This window comes from Sebastes fasciatus, chromosome 19 (genome assembly GCF_043250625.1).
Source record: "Sebastes fasciatus isolate fSebFas1 chromosome 19, fSebFas1.pri, whole genome shotgun sequence".
In the NCBI taxonomy this organism is placed as follows: domain Eukaryota; kingdom Metazoa; phylum Chordata; class Actinopteri; order Perciformes; family Sebastidae; genus Sebastes; species Sebastes fasciatus.
The window spans coordinates 12,671,892-12,692,082 of record NC_133813.1 but is presented as its reverse complement, the minus strand read 5'-3'; the positions used below and the strand labels follow the sequence as shown (position 1 = coordinate 12,692,082).

General features: G+C 41.5%; 1 protein-coding gene across 1 annotated transcript in view; it reads left to right on the top strand.

Annotated features, from left to right (window-relative positions):
* Positions 1 to 16,459, top strand: part of musk (muscle, skeletal, receptor tyrosine kinase) — a 34,156-nt gene extending 17,697 nt beyond the window's left edge. The window contains exons 11-17 of the mRNA XM_074617816.1: positions 67 to 90; positions 242 to 330; positions 7,170 to 7,344; positions 7,418 to 7,604; positions 7,683 to 7,874; positions 10,753 to 10,901; positions 15,449 to 16,459. Coding sequence (XP_074473917.1) covers positions 67 to 90; positions 242 to 330; positions 7,170 to 7,344; positions 7,418 to 7,604; positions 7,683 to 7,874; positions 10,753 to 10,901; positions 15,449 to 16,149 — 1,517 coding nt within the window. The 3' untranslated portion in view covers positions 16,150 to 16,459. The remainder of the gene's footprint in view (positions 1 to 66; positions 91 to 241; positions 331 to 7,169; positions 7,345 to 7,417; positions 7,605 to 7,682; positions 7,875 to 10,752; positions 10,902 to 15,448) is intronic.
* The last annotated feature ends 3,732 nt before the right edge of the window (positions 16,460 to 20,191 follow it).

Below are 20,191 nucleotides of genomic sequence, written 5' to 3'. Positions count from 1 at the left end.
GATTGCTTAATAGCTGTGCTTCCGCTCCATATTTATTTTTTAATCTGTTCTTTTTCTACATTTCAGACATCAAAAGAGATCAAATTACAAGTAAGTGGAAACGCGTTTACGTGCAACACTAATTTATTTGTAGTCATTCATCACAACTAATCTCCCACAGAAATGAATGAGTAATTTATTAAATATTAATTGTTAAAAATAACATGTTGATCTTGTTATCCATTGTGTTTGGTATCAACAGCAACATGTTATGATGACAGAGGTCGTTTCTACCAAGGCAGCTTGAATGTGACGAGGTCTGGGATACCGTGTCAGTCGTGGAGCCAACAGGTACTGTGGTTTTTGTGTATATGTATCTAAAGCCGCAGTGTCACATCACTACACAATGTGTAGAACTTATATATAACTTCAATACAACTAAAATATGAAGTGCAGATATAAAATAAAGTAATCTGCTTATGTCCTCATGTACAGCCATTTAGACTGTTATCAGGTCATTAAATGTGTGCTATCAGTGGTTATAAGGCTCATAGATGTGGGTCAAGAGGGGCCTCCTACACCCACTAGTAGAGTTTATCATTGATTCATATGGGCGATAGCCAAAATAAGGAATAAAAGAAAACAACAGCGATCTCTAGCGACCGTAGTAATTATGACGGGAGCAAAAGCGTGATGTTGAGGGTGATGGATGGGACACAAAACACTATCACCCAGGAAACCAGGGTTTGTGTCCCATGTGAAACCAACAATGTGCGGTTGTCTTTGTGTTCACAGCCTTAAAAGGTCTAGTGTGTAAGATCTGGCGGTATCTAGCGGTGAGGTGAAGGGATTGCAACCAACTGAAGCCTCTCCTGTGTGCAAAGCATGTTGTAGAGCTACAGTGACCGACGGGAAAACAAGAATGGCCCTCTCTAGAGCCATTTAGAGCTGAGCCATTGCGTAGAGTGTGTGTGTACGTGGCAAGTGAGTGTGAAGCAAGAAAGAGAGAGCGGCGGCGACGGGAGCGAGTAACGTTATCGACTTCGGCCTAAGCAGGAAATATCAACAGTGTTTGGTTTGTCCGTTCTGGGCTACTGTATAAACATGGCGGACTCTGTGGAGAGGGTATCCGCTCCCTTTGTAGATATGAACAGCTCATTCTAAGGTTATGAAAACACAACAATTGTTGTCATCAGGTGATTATACAGTAAAGAAAACATACTTATTACTATTATATTCCATTTCTGCCAATAAATCCCCATAATTGTTACACATGTTTCTTTAAGTTTCACTTTCACTTCTGAAACATAGTTTTTTTTAAGTCAAAACACGATGTTTGGTGGTAGGTTTTGTTGCCTAAACCTAGCCAAGCTGTTTTGTTTGTGTTCAAAACTTAACGTTTCAGTTTTACAACGTATACAGGCCCCCACTGCACACATCTACGAGGCATATAACAACTGATAACGCCCATTTAATGACCCGATAACAGTCAAATCAGTTGCAGCGTTGCCTGTTTAAACTATGACTTCATAATGACCTGTCAATCACAATCACCACAAAATAAAGATGGAAAAAAACTTAAAGAATACAGGGAAATTGTTGTGTTGATAACATTTCTAGGCGTTGATAGCGAGGCTGCCGACACAGCTAATGCCTGTATTTATAAATCCAAGTTTCAAAGTTAAGTGCGACTGATATTTTGTGTGTGGATGTTCAGTTTTATATCAAACATTCCTGACCTCTAACCAGAAACAGAAAAGCACACAAAAGTGCAAACACAAGCACAACACACACACACACACACATATGCTCACAGAAACACACACACACACACTGCCTGTGGCCCAAAAGCCTCTTTATGTTTTTATGGCTTTGCTCAGTGAGAGAGTCTGTTAGGGTGAGCTGTTACTACTCTCCTGTGCAGTGTGTGTGTGTGTGTGTGTGTGTGTGTGTGTGTGTGTGTGTGTGTGTGTGCCAGGTCAGCAGAGAGGGAGGGGCTCATCATGTCACATCCTGCCTCTGGAAGCAATTAGCATTCACACGCATATGCTGCACAGACTCCATCACTAACACACTCTCTAACATCTTACACTCGCTCACACACACACACACAGATGTACATGTGAAATTCAGAGAACAATCGCTCTCTAATGGGATTCACAAATATTAGTGTATTCTCTCTCTCCTTTCCCTCTTTTTCTCTCCACACAATGTTGGCTTACACTTTCAGTTCACAAGTAGTTGTTTTTCTCCCACCACACACCAAACCATGTCCACATTGTAGCACATTGCTGCTGAAAAATATGAATTTTACAACCTAGTAGTAACCTAACCTACCTCATAGTGCATTATCCTGTAGGGTCACAGGTTATTCTTATAAGAAGCCCCGTTCACTGTGTTGTATTTACAGGATTCTCGATTTAAAATGAGTCAGCTTGGAACACTAAAAAGCTATCCAAAGACCGCATTTTCAACCAATTCATTTAGCTTAATTTGGTAGCTCTACGGCTGAAAACAATTGCTTGTGACAGTTGTCATTTCAGTGGACAAAATTGACAGATACCACGTGAGACCACTACCTCTATCAGAAAATCAAGGACTCATATAGAGCTCCATGATACCAATATGTTGTCTACACCAGTTGTTCACAAAGTGGGTGCTGTGGCCTCCTGGAACTGCCTCGAGGTTGTAGGGGTGTAAGAAAATATAAAAAATATAGAATATTGCAATATAATGTTTTGGGATACTGTATCGATTCTCAAAAACACTGTTGATTTTGAATTAATAGTTTACAGTACATGCTATGATGTTGGATGTTACATGGGGTGTGATAAATGCAATTGCAGATCCCACTGTTCTGACTGCATAAAAAAAGTAACCTTTTTTTACTCAGATTTTATGCGTATCACGGTGTGTTCTTTATACTATGACAGTTTTCCTAAAATTAGATTTAAAAAATTGCAATATATAGCCTTGCTTACAGTATCGCAATATATTGAATTGTTACCCCTGTATCGTATCGTCAGATTCTTGCCAATACACAGCCCTACGAGGTTGGTCCCCAAGGGGCATTTGTTGTGCTTTTTAATAACATTTCACCACATTAAAACTATCAGACACATTAACTACGTTTTATGTTGCATTTTCAAACGTCTAAAAAAAACAGAAGAAAACTAGAATTACCACCTAGCAGTTGTATGCCTCCCCCAACCAGTCAAGTTGCAGTTTACATCCATCCAAAATGTCATCACTTCATCATTTTATCCTATTCGACATTTGTGTGAAATTGTCATAATTAGCTCATTAATTCTTGAGTTATGGCCAAAAACGTGTTTTGTGAGGTCACAGTGACCTTTGACCACTAAATTCTAATCAGTTCATCCTTGAGTCCAGCTGCATGTTTGTGCCAGACGTAATGAAATTCCCTCCAGACATTCCTGAGATATCGCAAGAATGGGACAGACATGAGGTCACAGTAACCTTTGACCACCAAAATATAATCATTTCATCCTTGAGTCCAAGTGGACGTTTGCGCCAAATTTGAAGAAATTCCCTCGAGGCGATCTTGAGATATCATGTTCGTACATTTGTACAGATGGACGGACAGGTTATCCAATAATTGTCCAATCGCACATTCACTGTACTGCACGTTCCCAACATCATGTGTGATCTGACTCTCTCATCCCTTGTTAACATGAAACACAAGACAAACCATTTGAAGTTAAATATTGAATCTGTAAATGTAATTGTAGCACGTGCTACTTCAAGGAAAAGACTGGGATTCTGTGATTTGATGTGCTGGCTAAACATTCATTAAAAGCTTGGCTGTTAAACATGATGGGATTATTTGGATGATTATGTTAAAGTTCCTGGCCAGCATCAAAGCTTTTTTGTTGAAAGTATAATAGTAGCATGATTAGGATAATGTCTGGTGTGGAACAGTTCTCCCAGAGGGCAATGAGAAGCTGATTGCACCATTTTCTTTCTCAACTCAAGTGGCCTACATGTTACTAAATGAGGTAGGCCCATACTTTCTTTTTTGGGAATATGCGTTTCATAAATACTGATTAATAGCTAAAAATGACACAGTATAAGACTTCAATATTTTACTCTAACTCCCAAATGTCAAAATCAAAGTTAATATCCAGTAATCTGTGACTGTGCATGTTTTGAGTGTATTTTACCATCTGAAAATTTGAGGCATATGTGCAAAACGAAAGCAAAACAGAGCCTATGATGAATTTATGATGTTTGGAAATTTACAAAGAAAATTAAGAAACAACTCCACCAATTAGGACCAATTAATTCCACCTAAAATATCCCTCTTACATGAATCACCCCTGATCCATGATAGCTGAAACTAGAGTGTAGCTTTCACCTGCCTCCGTGGTCCATTAGAGTCACAGGAAGAGCAGCTGTTACTAATACTTCGCACAGTCAGTGTCCTTTTTCTAAAAACCTGCAACGCAAGATCATTCAGCGGTGGCTCGGTCCAAAGTCATCATTTACCTTCTACGCATCAGAGCAGATGTTTCTAAGCAAAATGTTTTTATAGTGGATATAAGATATTCTGCACATATGAGTCCTGTAGGAAATGAGCCAAATGTTCCACATGTCACATGTTGCCCTCCATAGTAAAATCTCATTTATGGTCAGCACACACTCAACACATGTGCATGCTGTAATGTGCATCGGGTGAGTGGTGTACTATTTAGTGCTGAGTCACAGAGAAATACTGCAGCCATACTTTGATTCAGTCTTTTTGCACAGACTGTTGCGAACTAATACATTAAAAGCAAGATATGCCATGATTAGGGTATTATTCATCATCAGTTTAGCTCTGTTTTAGTACTATGAGCCTTTGGTGTTTTTAATGAGACCGTTCTCACCAGAAAAACAACATCATTGGTCATTTGTTTAAACCATAGACTGTATATAAGAAGTGGACGTAGTCACTGTGACTTCACCCATTGGTTTGTGGACTATGATTTTGAAGCCTCGAGTTCAGCATTGTGGCAATCGCTATCTTGTTTTTTTGCAACACACGAGAGGGTGAAACTAAGTACAACTGAACGCTGAATAAGACATTTTTAGGCCAAAAGATTATAATTAACTTTCATGAACTGAAAACACTGTGAAAAGGTTAAAGTTGTAAGACGAAAATGACAACACCCAGACCAGACAACGCTGTGGTAGCGACCTGTCGATCATAAGGTAGCCACGCCCTAAAGCATACCCTGCTTTATGGTCTATTTGTCTCTAAATGGAACCATAATTTACTAAATGAACATCATGCTGTATTGAAGAAGACTTGAAACTAGAGATTGAGACCATAAACTCATGTTTACAATGTTAACTGATGTAATAAATCAAGTGAGAAGTAGGCTCATTTTCTCATAGACTTCTATACAATCAGACATCTTTTTTGCAACCAGAGGAGTCGCCCCCTGCTGGCTGTTAGAAAGAATGCAAGTTTAAGACACTTCTGCATTGGCTTCACTTCTCAGAATTGGAGGTAGCCCAAAGTTTTAAGCACCTAAAACAACCTTTGATTTCCCTGTCAAGTGACCAATTGTGGTTGTTGGAATAATGACGTGAAGTAGCGTGACATTGTTAACGTGCCACAAAACCTCTTCAAGGAGAAAGTTGATTGGACTCAGACACTGGAGACTGCTGTCCACATCCTATCTCCTACAAACAGCTAATGTTGGTTTATTTTAAGTATTCCCACAGTCTTTCCTTAACCTAAAACAAGTGGTTTTATTCAAACACAGTAGTTTTTGGCAGCACTGACTGACGATGCTCTCTTGCCAGCAGTGTGTGCCGGATCAGGAAATGCTCATACAGTATGGATTGTTTTGGAAGGCAATGATGAATTACCTATCTTGTAGTTTAGGAATGAGGACTTATTGTTTTTAACATTCCCGGCACCAGCGGGAAGTCAACCCTGTGAGCACTTTGCTTTACACATTCAGCTACAGCAGCACATGTGTTGAACCCAGCCGTTGCAGCTCATAACTTCATATCTCTTGGGATACGTTGGACCATAGCTCTTTTGATGACTAAAGCTCATGACACACAAAGACACCAGATGTTCAGTATTTGAGTTGGCACTCTAAGATTGCAGAAACAACCATACTACCCCTAATGTTCCTCACTCTAGTACATTTTACACCCTCTGCAGTTATTAAACTGTAACCTTACCGTAGACCCTAAACAGAGCCTTGAATAAAATGTATTCAATTATTCGAAAGGCCATCATAGTTTTTGATGAAGAGTCAGAAATTTCTGCCTGGAAAAGCTCTTGAACATTCCAGGAAAAAAAATGCAGCAAGAAACTTACTGATCAGACTTTACTGATTCCTCAAGACAAGTCTGTTTCCTCTATACCTTCTTCAGAGTACATCAGCAACAGAACAGAACCATAGACTGTATATAGATGGACGACGTGTCTCCACTTCCTCCCACTGTACAAAAGTGAAGCATCTGGAGCCAGAGTCTGCGAAGTAGTGATCGGGGAGTTGGAGCCGCGGTATCGAGGTCCCGCCCACACACCTGCCTGAGCCAATCACTGGCCAAGCATGCCCGCAGCTTGTTAGCGTGAGCCACCTGGCTGCTACGTTAGCCCCACGGTAGCTGTCTATAACTACATTTTTGATCAATTGACACATGTTGTATTACGCAGACTCGTGACGGTTATGGAAAATTAAAGGTACATCTCCTCTCTCGTACAATTCCAGAGCCTCCGGTACCGCTACTACTTCACTCAGAGCAGCTGTCAATCACAGCTAAAGAACTTACTTAAATGACAGAAACCATCTTTCGGGAAAATTTATTTGACGTGTACTTTGACTTTTTAGTTTGATCCATGTCCCATCCACTAACATGGAGGGGGTGGGATTTATAACCTATACTGCAGCCAGCCACCAGGGGGCAAGTGAGAGGATTTGGCTTCACTTTTGGGGAGCTGTCATGTCGTCCATCTTTATATACAGTCTTTGAAAAGATAACTTTTTGCTCAAAAATGCTATAATCACCCTACCACTGTAGGAAGTCGAATGAAGCAACGGTATACTTCTGACGGGACATGAAGTAAAGGGCTCGTTGTTGATAATACTTTATAGCTTTGTCGAGAAAGACACAACAAAGCTCTTCTGCTCGTTGATTTTCTCCTCTGTACCGACCTGTAGGTTCCCCACCAGCACCGCCTCTCTGTGGATGTGATTCCAGAGTTGAAGAACTCAGACAACTACTGCAGGAACCCGGGAGGAATCAGCGACAAGCCCTGGTGTTACACCTCAAATCCCAACATCCGCTGGGAGTACTGCGCTGTGCCGCAATGTGGGGAAATAACCGTAGCATCAGGTAGGGAATCAAAGAGAATGTATAGGATGCTATTTCACTAGCACTTTGATTTTTAAGTCTCTCTGTGTCTTAGTGATGAAGCCAGAGTCAGCAGGCCCTCGTCAGACTTCTCGCCGTCCTCCAACGACCACGACATCGTCTCCGGCCTACTCCATGTCCGTCATCGTCATCATCCTGGCTGCGCTTGCGGCTGCAGTCTTCCTCACCATCAGCATCCTCGCCTGCCGCAGACGGAGGAAGCAGTGGAGAAACCGGAAGAGGTGAGATAAAGACGCAGATCTTTATTCATCTGTGTGTCCCACCTTTTTTTATTCCTCACTCCCGCATTCTCTCCACAGAGCAATGGAGACCCCGACGATGAGCGCTCTTCCATCAGAGCTGCTGCTGGATCGACTCCACCCCAACCCCATGTACCAGCGGGTTCCCCTGCTGCTGAACTCCAAGCTGCTGGCCCTCGAGTATCCCCGAAATAATATCCAATATGTCAGAGATATTGGAGAGGGAGCCTTCGGACGGGTTTTCCAAGCCAGGTGAGAAAGGAGGAAAGGGGAAATGACTATGTCTATAGTTATCTAATTGAGTAATAAAAGGAGAAAAGAAGGAATGGAGTTAGAAAATGATGAGGAGTGAGAGTGAGAGGTTCAAGAGCCTGTCATTCCAAATGAGCGAGAAAGCGACTGTACACAGATGTTTGCAGCATTATGTCAGACTAATCATTAAAACACTGCCATTTCATCATCATAATCGCTGCCAGGGGCCAACGTGATGAGGATATTTCCCAGGCAGAGGAAAAGAAAGGGCTGAGAACCGATTTGGAGAGAGCAGAGTGGCCAACAAGGCCACTGCTCATTCTGAGAGCTGCTGCGTCATTCACAAAGTCACAAGGAGATTGCCGCAGGTGTCACTTTCACTCCACACTGACGCTGTTCGCAGCAAGACACGAATGTCTCAAACTAATCCCTGTGATCAGACTGAATACCAGACCTGGGTGATACAGTAGTTGCATTTCAAACATGTCATAAACCTATTAAACCACTTGGACACTTGCTTATAAAGACACTGTCAACATTGACACCCAAATCTATGTTTTTAAGTTTGTAGTTTCCTTCTTCATACAGAACAGTGGCCGTATATTCCAGTTGTGAGTCATTTAAATTGACACTTGTCAAACCGCTGCTATGCAGCAGCATTGACCAAACACTTTCCAGATCTAATTGTACAGTCGCTGAAAGCCAATCCACCCACGACTTATAATCATCGCAGCCAAGAATCCAGGGCGGCTGAAGTGATGAAAGTTTTACTAACCTTGTGACACTCTGCATTATTAGACTTTATCTCCTCCTACAACAGTCCCACAGCCCTCTCAACCCTGTAGTGTCCCTGACCGGGAGTCTGTAATCGACAATAAAACAATAAATTCACATTTTGATGGACAGGAGATTAAAGAGTAAGGATCGGGGTCGAGGCAATGTATCCTCTTACAACAGTTCGTATGATATCTTACGAAAAGCTATTTTTTCTTGCATTCTCTTATGAATGTCCAGCAACACGAGTGACCAGAGCCCCTGCAGTGCAGGACCTGTTGTTTAGGCAACAAAACTACTTGGTTTGGTACAGCAAAAGGTCGTGGTTTCGGTTAACATAAGTACGTTTGTTATGTAAAATAAGTTTGTTACGTAACTTACGCACGTGGCATTAGTTAAGTATGTAAGTTATGTAACTAAAAACGGTAAAATAAGTCAGCATTGATTTGGTTTCACACGGGACACGAATAGCGGTCTCCTGGGTTTAAGTCCCGTGTTTGTTGACACATCCATCCAACCCAAACTCATCCCTACGCGGATTTTGTCGCTTTCTATACTACGTCATCCTTACAAGCAGCCCTGCACATCCTGGCTTGTGACTATATACGATTATGGGTTATATACGAATTTAATGCATTCTTTTTCGTAGGTAGGGTGGGGTGGAGGTGGGAGGGGGCAATATTGTTTAAATATGGGGATAACGGTCTACATTTTCAGACAGTCTGTTCTGGAAGACATTCATAGTGTTGCACTTGGGTTGTTCACATGAAAAGTGTCAGAAATAGTTGTCAAGAATGAAAATGTTTGGGACTTTTATTGTTATGTGATGACTAATTTTCAAAGTAAAATATTAACTTGTAATTAGTTGATTCATACCGAAATAACAAAGAATTTAGGACCATTCAGAAAGTGTTGTGGATACCAGACCTGCAGAGTTGCATTACGGCGACAGTAGATGCTTGTTTATTGTACGTTATGCTATAGACTGCAGTGGAGAATTATGACCATCTGTCCGTGATGTTGCACAATGCCAATATGTGAAGCACGACGGATATATAGGGGGAATATAATAGTACAGTTAGCACAGTATATAGTGGTTGATGGCATTGATAGGAAACGTCCTTCAGGCTTGCTGGTAATCCCCAAATGAGAACTGGAATGGTGCAGCATATGGACACCCCTGAGAACATAATACGCACTCTCATGCACTATATATGTGAGGGCATTGGTGTAATGTATTCATTACTCAATATGTGTAACCTTAACTACTACAACTAGATTCCCAACCTTAACCCACAAACCTAATATAACCTTAACTCAAAAACTCAAAGTCTTGGCCCTTTAACACCTCCTGTAGGAAGTGAGGACTGAGCGAAACGTCTTCCATTTTAACCACATCCTGACTCTGAGAGTCTAAAACTAAAATAAAGACAGAAGTATAAGATAACAAACACACACACTTATACATGCATGACCAGAAACAGGCAACAAACGTGCAAAGACTATATCCTGTACGCACATGCACTCAAGAGAACAGATAGTATAAATGCACAGGCGGCACATGCATTGGGTCGTGTATGACCATGCATGCATGAACACACACACACACACACACACACACACACACACACACACACACACACATGCAACATACGCAGAGACCCTAAATAGACCGGAGGAGTATATATCTTCTCTGACAGATGGGCTTTAATCTGTAGTTTTCCAATGTGTGTGTGAGTGTGTGTTAGTGGCCATATATGTGTGTGTGCAAACTATATATAAATCTACATGTTGACTTTAGTTTGCCCCTCTAGTGAGCCAAGACAGGAAGTGTGTGTATGCATGTATGTTTCCTCCAAGTGACTTGACATTTACAGTGCATTGCACTTATACAGGTGCTCTGTTCTGCTAGGCTGTTTGTTAGTATACTTAAAAGACACATAGTTACAGATATCTGGTAAACGCATTACTAAAAAAAACACTAAAAATGAATAATAAAACTGTTGCAATCCTTAAATCTTCTCTTCTTTTCTAGAGGACTAGCTTTGTTTTTGCGTCCATTGTCTGTGGTTGAATATTTTTCGTGCATGTGTGTTTGTTGCAGAGCACCAGGCCTGCTGCCAATGGAGTCTTTCACGATGGTGGCTGTGAAGATGCTGAAGGAGGAAGCCTCGGCTGACATGCAGAATGACTTCCAGCGAGAGGCGGCGCTGATGGCTCAGTTCGACCATCCGAACATCGTACGACTCCTAGGTTAGTGTATGTTTGTGTTTGTGTGTGTGTGTGTGTGTGTGTGTATGAACGCCAAAACCAGATTCCCAAGAGGCTGCACTCACAGCTGGATTTTACATTGTACATTTTACATTGCTTGAGAGATAAGCAAAGTGCAAAAACAGATATGGACACAGAGAGAGAAAGGTAATGTGGTGGACGAGTCTGTTGCACATTAAATCAACCACTAAGTGCATATAGTTAGAAAAGGGAACTCCATAGATTTCTCTAGTCAAAGTCTAATTATAGGTGTTGGGGAGTACTACAGCATATGTGAACATCAGGGCTGTCAAAGTTAACGCGATAATAACATGTTAACGCAAATTTGTTTTAACGCCACTAATTTCTTTAACACATCTTGCGATTTTTAATCAACCTCTTAAAAATTTGACAGGCTTTCGATTTTTCGGAGGTTGAAGCGGGCGAAGGAGGCTAAAAAAACTGCCCCAAACTTAACTGGCATTGCCATTTTCAAAAGGGTCCCTTGACCTCTGACCTCGATAGGTGAATGAAAATGGGATGGATTTGTCCCAATTGCGCTGCTCTCTATCCTCTCGTCCGTCTGCCATTTTTCCTTCAGCGCAACGCATTATGGTATACTATAGTGCTCGGTTAGTGACCATCATTGTCCACTACTTTTCACGATGCATTGTGGGATACTTTGAGTCCACTATATATGGTATAATAATTCTCACTAAACATTTGGACGGCACTACAAAATGACAAACTCACTAGTCGTTGTTATAGGAGTGCGATGTTAAATCAGTGGACTACGCTTTTAACTTTGTACTCTGTGCTGAAGGGGATATTTCCTTCTTCACTCATTTTTGCAATTTGAGCATTTTATCACAGATTAGCAAAATGTCCAGAGTCAAATTTTTATTTGGTGTCCCTAAAATGATCAATCTTGGCAACTAGAGCATATTCAAGGTGTTATGGTTTGGCAACTTCAATGTTCAATTAATGAAAAGACTGTAATTCTAGTATGTACGTATGCCTGGTGGTTAAGGTATGGTGAAGGTTAGGCAACTCAAACACTTGGTTCACTTTAGGGACAAATTGTGGTTTTGAAGGAGTTGCTATTTTTGAAATTGTATTCACTCAAAACAGCATTTCATTGAATCAAAGTCTTGGCCCACATCTTCAACAGGGGCCAAACAGAAGTAAAGGTTCAGAAGCAGCTTTATACATTTTCAGTCAACATGCTCAAAGCATCTTATTGGATAATCGCATCATTCAGTAATCAAACCCGTCACCTGTGTTGCTGCCCACTTGATGCTCACACTGTGATCGGCTCCTTTGGTGCACACCTGCTCAATCAAAACAACAGCTAAGGAAATAGGCAAAGTCTCCAGTACACTACATCAAAATTACATAACCAAAGTCAAACAATATTATCAACATTATAAAGGGAAACAGCCCAGTGTTTTTTGGTAAATTCAGGCCCTAGTTTCCACACTATTTCTTCTGAATGAAGTCTTTAGTGCTAGAAAACCTGCTAGAAAAACAGATAGGACTGTTTGGCAGTAAACAAGTGCTGCTTGACAACTAATGTGCCTTTGTTGGCCTGAGTAAAAACAAATGTGCTCTATTAAAGTTTATCTCCACTAATACAGCCTATCTAATCTAATACAAACTGCTCGCATCCAAGTATACTTCCAGGAAGACATGTAGAAATACAACGTACTCTATTTGGCACTCTCAGTGAGTAAACAGGGCCATTGATCATCGGCTGTGCTGAAGGAAGTTTGTTTACTTTGGTCCATTTTACTGCTCCAGTGGTCCTGAAATATTTTTAAATCAACATTCACCACTGCAGACAAAAAAAAATAAAGATTATATCAAACCAATGTGTCATATGTTCATTTTGGATGACTCATCTAGAGAGCGACGCACTCACGTCGAAATCTCCGGCGTACGTGAAACCAGAGTTGATCCGATTATTTAGTTAACCTCTAATTACCCCCCTGGACTAATAATACACTGCAAATCATGTGTAAAGATATACGCATCATCCGTAACACACATGTGTGTCAGAATTAGAGACGCCACATGTCTGCATGTCATTATTCTGTCGCATGTGCAGGATGGGGCATCTGTGTTCTGTATATTTAGCGATGGAGTGAAACAGTTGGAGCCGGCTACTGACCTTCAGCTGAGGCCGCTACTGTTGAATTACAGTTCAGTTTGTGGACACCCTTCCCACACACACACACACCCGAGGGAGCAGTAATCAGAGCTCGCTCTGGGGGGGAACTGTCCCACTCGGTGACCCCACAGGACATGAACTAGCTGACTGAGCGTGACCTCCAAGCCTCCTCTTCTCGTCAAAACTTCCACGTGAGCATGTTGTTGTTGTTGCAGTTCTTGAGCTGACTTGGACATAACAGGCAAAACATCCATGGGCCGGTTGCACACAACATCTTAAGCTTTCTTCTTAAGTAAGGCTTAATTTCTCCTTAGCTGAGGGACTTACTTAAGGGTGTTGCACAGAATCCGTTAAATGTTTCCTTAGTTAAGTTATATATTCTGTATGAGCTTGTTCTAACTGTTGAATATGTTTACACAAATATTGCATGATTTTAATGGCTGCACAATTCCATCAAATCAAAGTACCCCAGATATCTTGTGCATTGCCTAATACAGCTTTCCCCAAAATTCATAGACATATTTGGTATTTTGGGGAGCTTTTGTTTTGTTCTGTGGTTTTGAACAAAGTTTGAATGACTTTGAACTGACTAGTGCTACTGGCGGGGTCACTGACGTTCCAATTCATGTTTCACACAGAAAAACAGAAGCAGTCAAGTGCACTAAATCAAAATTATGATTGTGGTCAATATGACTCAGTTCATTTCAGTGCTCTAACCACATGAAGTGCACTAATCATGGGCTACGCTGGAAAGAAACACAGACAAGATCTGCAAGGCCTCAAGCTAAAATTGGCTGTGGAAAGAGAAACTGAAACTATACTGTCTGATTCCGGGGGGGTTATTTCCTTTCTCGTTGGCAATGATTTGTTGTGATTTTTCTGCAGAGCCATAAAGTACTTAAAATCTGAAGTCAGTGTTGCTGAATGCCAGGTCACATGAGTGGCACTTCCGCAGGGCTGCTGGGCCTCTGCACAGTCTCAACAGTGTGCGCTCTAATTCCTCTGCAGATTGCAAAAAGCATTTACAGGAATGCGTAAACAAACAAGCAGACAGCCACTCTTTTATAGAGGTAAAGTAAATAAGTAGTAAAGAATTAATTTGGAGAGCGCAAACCTCTGCTCAAACTAGAATATTCTCCCATGTGCTGTTACACCCACACATTTCATTTCTGTCCTTGACATTTTAAGGTAAATTGATTTCTTTATCATGCAAAATTATGATTAAAGAGGACCTATTATGCTCATTTTCAGGTTCCTGCTTTTATTTGGGGATTCTACAAGTACATGTTTACATGCTTTAATGTTAAAAAAAAACGCTTTATTTTTCTCAGAACGGCTGTGCTGCAGCTCCTCTTTTCACCCTCTGTATGAAACGCTCTGTTTGAGCCCCTCAGTCTGCTCTGATTGGTCACCTGGTCCACTGTTGCGATTGGTCAACATAACCACCAAACTCTTCAGACTCCGCTCTAGCTCCACTTTACATCGCTTTGTTTGACGATGTGCCAAACTAGCCGCTACCCGAAATGTGTTGTGACATCACCACGTTACGGAAGAAAAGGCGGGACTTCAAGCAAGGCGTTTCAGGCACTTCAGGAGCAGTGTTTCTGTGGTGGAGAGTAACTCCCTTTGGCCTGGACTTTGAGCTTAGACCTTTTACCTGCACAGAAAACTATAAAACACACTAAAGGAAAGGGGGAAAAGCACAAAAGCATACAGTATTAGGTCCCCTTTAATATTGCATGTCCACCATATTTGATGGAAATTCATTCACTCGTTTATTCATTCAGGAATGAATGTAGCAAAACCCTTTCTTTCCACATCTGGAATGCATACAAGTTCAGTTGTGGAAGCGGTGGGAGCCCTCACTGCCAAATAGATAACATATTTCAAGTTTACAGAAGCCTAAATTGAGTTCTTTGTATCTTAATCGCATCTGAGATTCACAGTAAGTGCAGCCACAATCACACCCCTCCAAATTTGAGAAATTCTCTGTAATTGCTCGTGTTTCCCCGCAGCAGAGACCGACTCAAAAGAACACAAGGTTAATTTAGAAACACACTGTGTTTACATGACTGGGCTACTAATGTAAGACTGTGCATCCTCTATGCGTGAGAGTTTATTTGAGAGCTACACACATCTCAGTCGTCTGTGTTTATGTCTAGGCTGAGAATATTTATTTACCTTATACAGTGAATCAACTCATTGTATGACACTGTAGAAGGAAAAAACACACGGTTTAATGATGTCACCAATGTGTTTATGTGGTTGAGTATTTGTGTTTGCACTCCCAAACCTCTGTGGTGGGAAAATCAACTCATAAGCCTACTTATTAAAATCTGTATGTCATAGATCACGAAATAAAATTGTCTTTCTTTTTCAGGCGTGTGTGCGGTGGGTAAACCCATGTGTCTGATGTTCGAGTACATGGCCCATGGTGACCTCAACGAGTTCCTGCGTCGCCGATCCCCAACCCAATCGGTGCGCACCCTCAGCCGTGCCAGCCTGTCGGGCCGCAGTTTCTCCTCTGAGCTGGAGGCGGGGCTTCTGTCAAGTGCCGACCAGTTGTCAATTTCCAAGCAGATCGCCGCGGGAATGGCCTACCTGTCGGAGCGCAAGTTCGTCCACCGCGACCTCGCCACCCGGAACTGCCTGGTCGGGGAGGATATGGTGGTGAAGATCGCAGACTTTGGCCTCTCCAGGAACATCTACTCGGCCGATTACTACAAAGCCAACGAGAATGACGCCATCCCCATTCGCTGGATGCCCCCAGAGTCCATATTCTACAACCGCTACACCACTGAATCGGACGTGTGGGCCTATGGCGTGGTGTTGTGGGAGATTTTCTCCAACGGGATGCAGCCGTACTACGGTATGGGTCACGAGGAGGTTATTTACTACGTGAGGGACGGTCACATCCTCTCCTGTCCCGAGATCTGTCCCCTGGAGCTGTATAATCTGATGAGGCTTTGTTGGAGCACACACTCGTCAGATAGGCCCAGCTTCAGCAGCATACACCGGATACTGGAGCGAATGCATCAGAGCACACTGAGCACGAATGCCGACACCGAGGTTGACTGCTAACCTGGGAACTTTTCACAAAACAAATGTTTGTCCATTGACTTATGAAGTGATTTGGTGCCTGAAAACACATTTTATTACATGAGCCCTGGTATTGAGCCTGAGCATACATAGACTACCCAAATAGTAAAGGGATTTCAGTCATTTTCTTTACCCAGTGTGTTCAAACTGGCACCATTAATCATATGTTTTTGTATCATAAACAGCTCTCTTATTTTAGTGATTTGCATATTGCTTACTTCTTCAACTGTTTTTAAAGTTACTATGAGGACCTTTTAAATCAAATCAAATCAAATCAAATCAATTTATTTTTGTATAGCGTCAAATCACAACAGAAGTTATCTCAAGACGCTTTATATATAGAGCAGGTCTATGACCGTACACCATAGTTTAGAGACCCAACAGGATCCACCAAGCGCACTGTGGCCAGGAAAAACTCCCCGATTACTGGGAAGAAACCTGGAGCAGAACCGGGCGCAGGGCGGGCGGCCATCTGCCGAGACCGGCTGGGGGGATAGATAGATATAGGGAGAGAGTGAGAGAGAGAGAGAGAGAGAGAGAGATAGATAGAGAGAGAGAGAGATAGAGAAGCAGCCACAATAGCAGTCTAGCAGCTGTAATAGCTAATACAAGTAGGACAGATAACACAAAACCAATAGTGGTGGATGGAAAGAGTGATAATATAACTATCGGAAAGCCAGCACTGTCCAGCATCTCTCCTCAGTACGTCCATGTGTATTGGTGTGGGACGTCCCTGCGATCGATGCCCGTGCGTTGGTTCCTGCAGCATCAGCATGCTTGCTGGGAGCTCTAGATGTCTTTGGCAGTGATTGAGAAGTGTTATTCTCCAGGCTGCCACATTGTCATTAGGTGTTGGAAATCCCTCGTTAGCATTGGTAGTCCCTCGTACAGACGTAGTTCATTAGGGATTGTAGCAGTTGGTGTCAAGCAGGCACCGACGCGGCAGCAGATGCAGCCACGACTGTTTCATAACTGGTTATGAAACAGTCTCAATTTAATACTGATGCCTCAATTCAGTTATTTCCTCAACTGTAGTTGACAACTATAGAATTCTGGTCTTAACCATATCTAACAGCCAAAATTGCTCCAGATGAAGGTCCCTGAAGCAATATCTTATAAAATGGGGGTCCATGACCTAATGTGTATCAATTTAGGGGTCCTCAAGAAGAAAAAGGTGGAGAACCACTGTTCCGCGGGGCCTCCGGCAGTGATCAGCCCACCGCAGACAGACCCAGACCCAGACCCGGCTTTGCTGCCACCTTCGACCTGCAGTCGGAGCTCCGGTGGGAGGTGGAGAGCTCCGCGCCCAGCAGCAGCGGCTCCTCCCACGGCCGGTCTTTGCTAGGAGCCGATGCCGACACTACGCTGCTGGAGGCCCAGGCCGTATTGCTTGGCCCGCTGGAAGGAAGGGAGGCACAGGAGAACTAGAACCAGGACTGCACAGGGGAAGCTGCTGCAGTAAAATTAGAGGTTTTCTAAAGGGACTCTGGTGCACGGAAACACTACCGCTTTTGTCCACAGGGACCGCCAAAATCAACACAGAATGAAAGTTCCTTGTAGTAACTTTAAGGAATGCTGTCGTGTTTTCACTGCTGACCATTTACCAGCACATATACATCACACAGGTCTGCTATATTTATGAACCCCATACCTTAACCTTTAAAAACTTGAAGCCACTAACCATGCAGTTATACCCATAACCATTTCAGATACAAATGCACTCAAACATTTTGCTTCATCTATTGCATGTGGAATTGTTTTTTCTTCTTCTTCATTTTGGGCTGTTAAGCTTTTACAAATGGTCTGACTACTAAACATTAGGGTTAGAAAGAGAATAGGACATGACAGTTAACGCTTTATAGTAACTATGTATACATGTTGTTATTGTCACCTCTAGCAACTTTCCACAGTGGCACACAATCACTTTAAACCATTGCTGTTGATTGTTTTTATAGACAAGTCGCTATTCCATTTTTGGGCATTCTCGTTTTACTTCTTTGTTTCTTTTTCATGTCGTTGAACTTTGTCTTTTTTTGTGTTAATTTTACTTGTGACACAGAGTTTGACATAAGGAGTAAATTACAGCAGCATTGGTAAAAATAGTTTGAAGTTTATTAATGATTTCTTCCAACTTGCGTCATCATCGCCCGTAAATCACACACAGAAGTGCAGACACACAGATTTGCTTAATTATAATTTTGCAGAAACTTAAAATAGACTCTTTTGTAAGTGAAGAATGGGCAGATGTTCAAAAATATCCTCGATCTGAAAGTGTACATTTTTAATTGGTTCTCACAAAGATAGAAACTCATCGCTTTCTGGTCTCATTTCAACTCTGTTAAATTAGAGTCACATTATTACACAATTTCCGTACAGTATTACCAACATCTCTTGTGTCATCAGTCTTCTGTGTCATGTGGATTTCTCAAAGCTGTTTTTGTTTTCCTTAGTTTGTTTTATTTAATCAAGAGATTAATATCAAATGACAGAAAATATGTTGTCCAACTGAAAGGAATTTCCTGTTGACAAGATAAACATTTTCTTTCTTTTTTAAATGTGGTGTGATGTTACGTTTTTGTTATTTGTTACGTAATGATGCAGGTTTTCAATGTATGATATTTCTTTGTATTGCTTGCAAATAAACATAATAATTAAACACATTTGTATTTGAGAGCTGGACAATACCAGATCATATTATTTTTGCACTAAGGTGCATGTGCTGACGTGTTGACAATAGATGTTTAGGAAATCTAGAAAGTATCAAGGAAATATGTGTAGAATCATTTTATGGTGGTTCAATGTCACGAGAGTTGACGGAAATTCATGCTGTCTCCTTTTAATGGTAGTGATAATAGAGCTAAAAAACTAAAACTGAAATGAATTCATGTTCATTTTTATTTAATTTTTAATAGTTTTTCCCAGGCAATATAGTTTCAATCTAATTTTTCTTAAAGGATATTATTTTTCACTGCTTATTTTCGTCTACGTTTGGGATTTGGTTTACTATAATAACCCTACTGTTTCTGCTGTCGGCCAAACTACACTGTAACCAAGTTTATTCGCTCCAAACCACTTGATGGAAACTTGCATTTCTTGTTTTTATGCAACATTTCAAAAGTTCACTTAAAATTCGCTTGACAATTCAATGGAAACATGGCTATTGTCATTAACAAGAAGAGTACAGTATATTGAATCATTTGAGATATCTGGAGTAAAAATGCTGGAAAGATGGATTGACAGGCCACACCACAACACCACCATCCACAGGCCTTTGCTTTCATTGTGCCAACATCAGCCCTCAAGTGATTTTGACACGCCTCATTGAAAATAAATGGGCGGCAGAAGCCCCACCTAGGCTGCTGTGTCCAGTGTGGCTTCATGGTAAGAGTGCGGAACAGCAGTAAAAAAGACAAACCACATCAACAGACAAACCCACAGCAAATGACACGTGCCCTAAAACGTCCTCAGTGTTATTTGAAGGCCAGTTATTTAACAAACAGTGGGACTGAGGCGTGAACGGAGACAAACGTGAAGAAACACTGCGGATAATGGAGAACTGACTATATTCACTTATTGTAGGGCTGTCAAAGTTAACACAATAACGCGCAAGTTCGTTTTAATGCCACAAATTTCTTCAACACATTAACGCTATTCGGTCTTTCGGAGGTTGTAGTGGGCTCCGTTTTAAAGCTAGAGTGAAGATAATGGCACCATATGAAACCTAAGGAATTGGTACCAACCATGTCATACTAGATTGTTGTGAAGGAGGCTAAACACACACCAAACTTATGCTAAATTTTGGCTATTTTCAATGCATGGCTTGGTCATTTTCAAAGGGGTCCCTTGACCTCTGACCTCAAGATATATGAATGAAAATGGGTTCTATGGGTACCCATGAGTCTCCCCTTTACAGACATTACAGCCCACTTTATGATAATCACACACAGTTTGTCATTGTTTTGTGTTGTTAATTGATTTCCAATAATAAATATATACATAAGCACGCATATTTTCCCACTCCCAC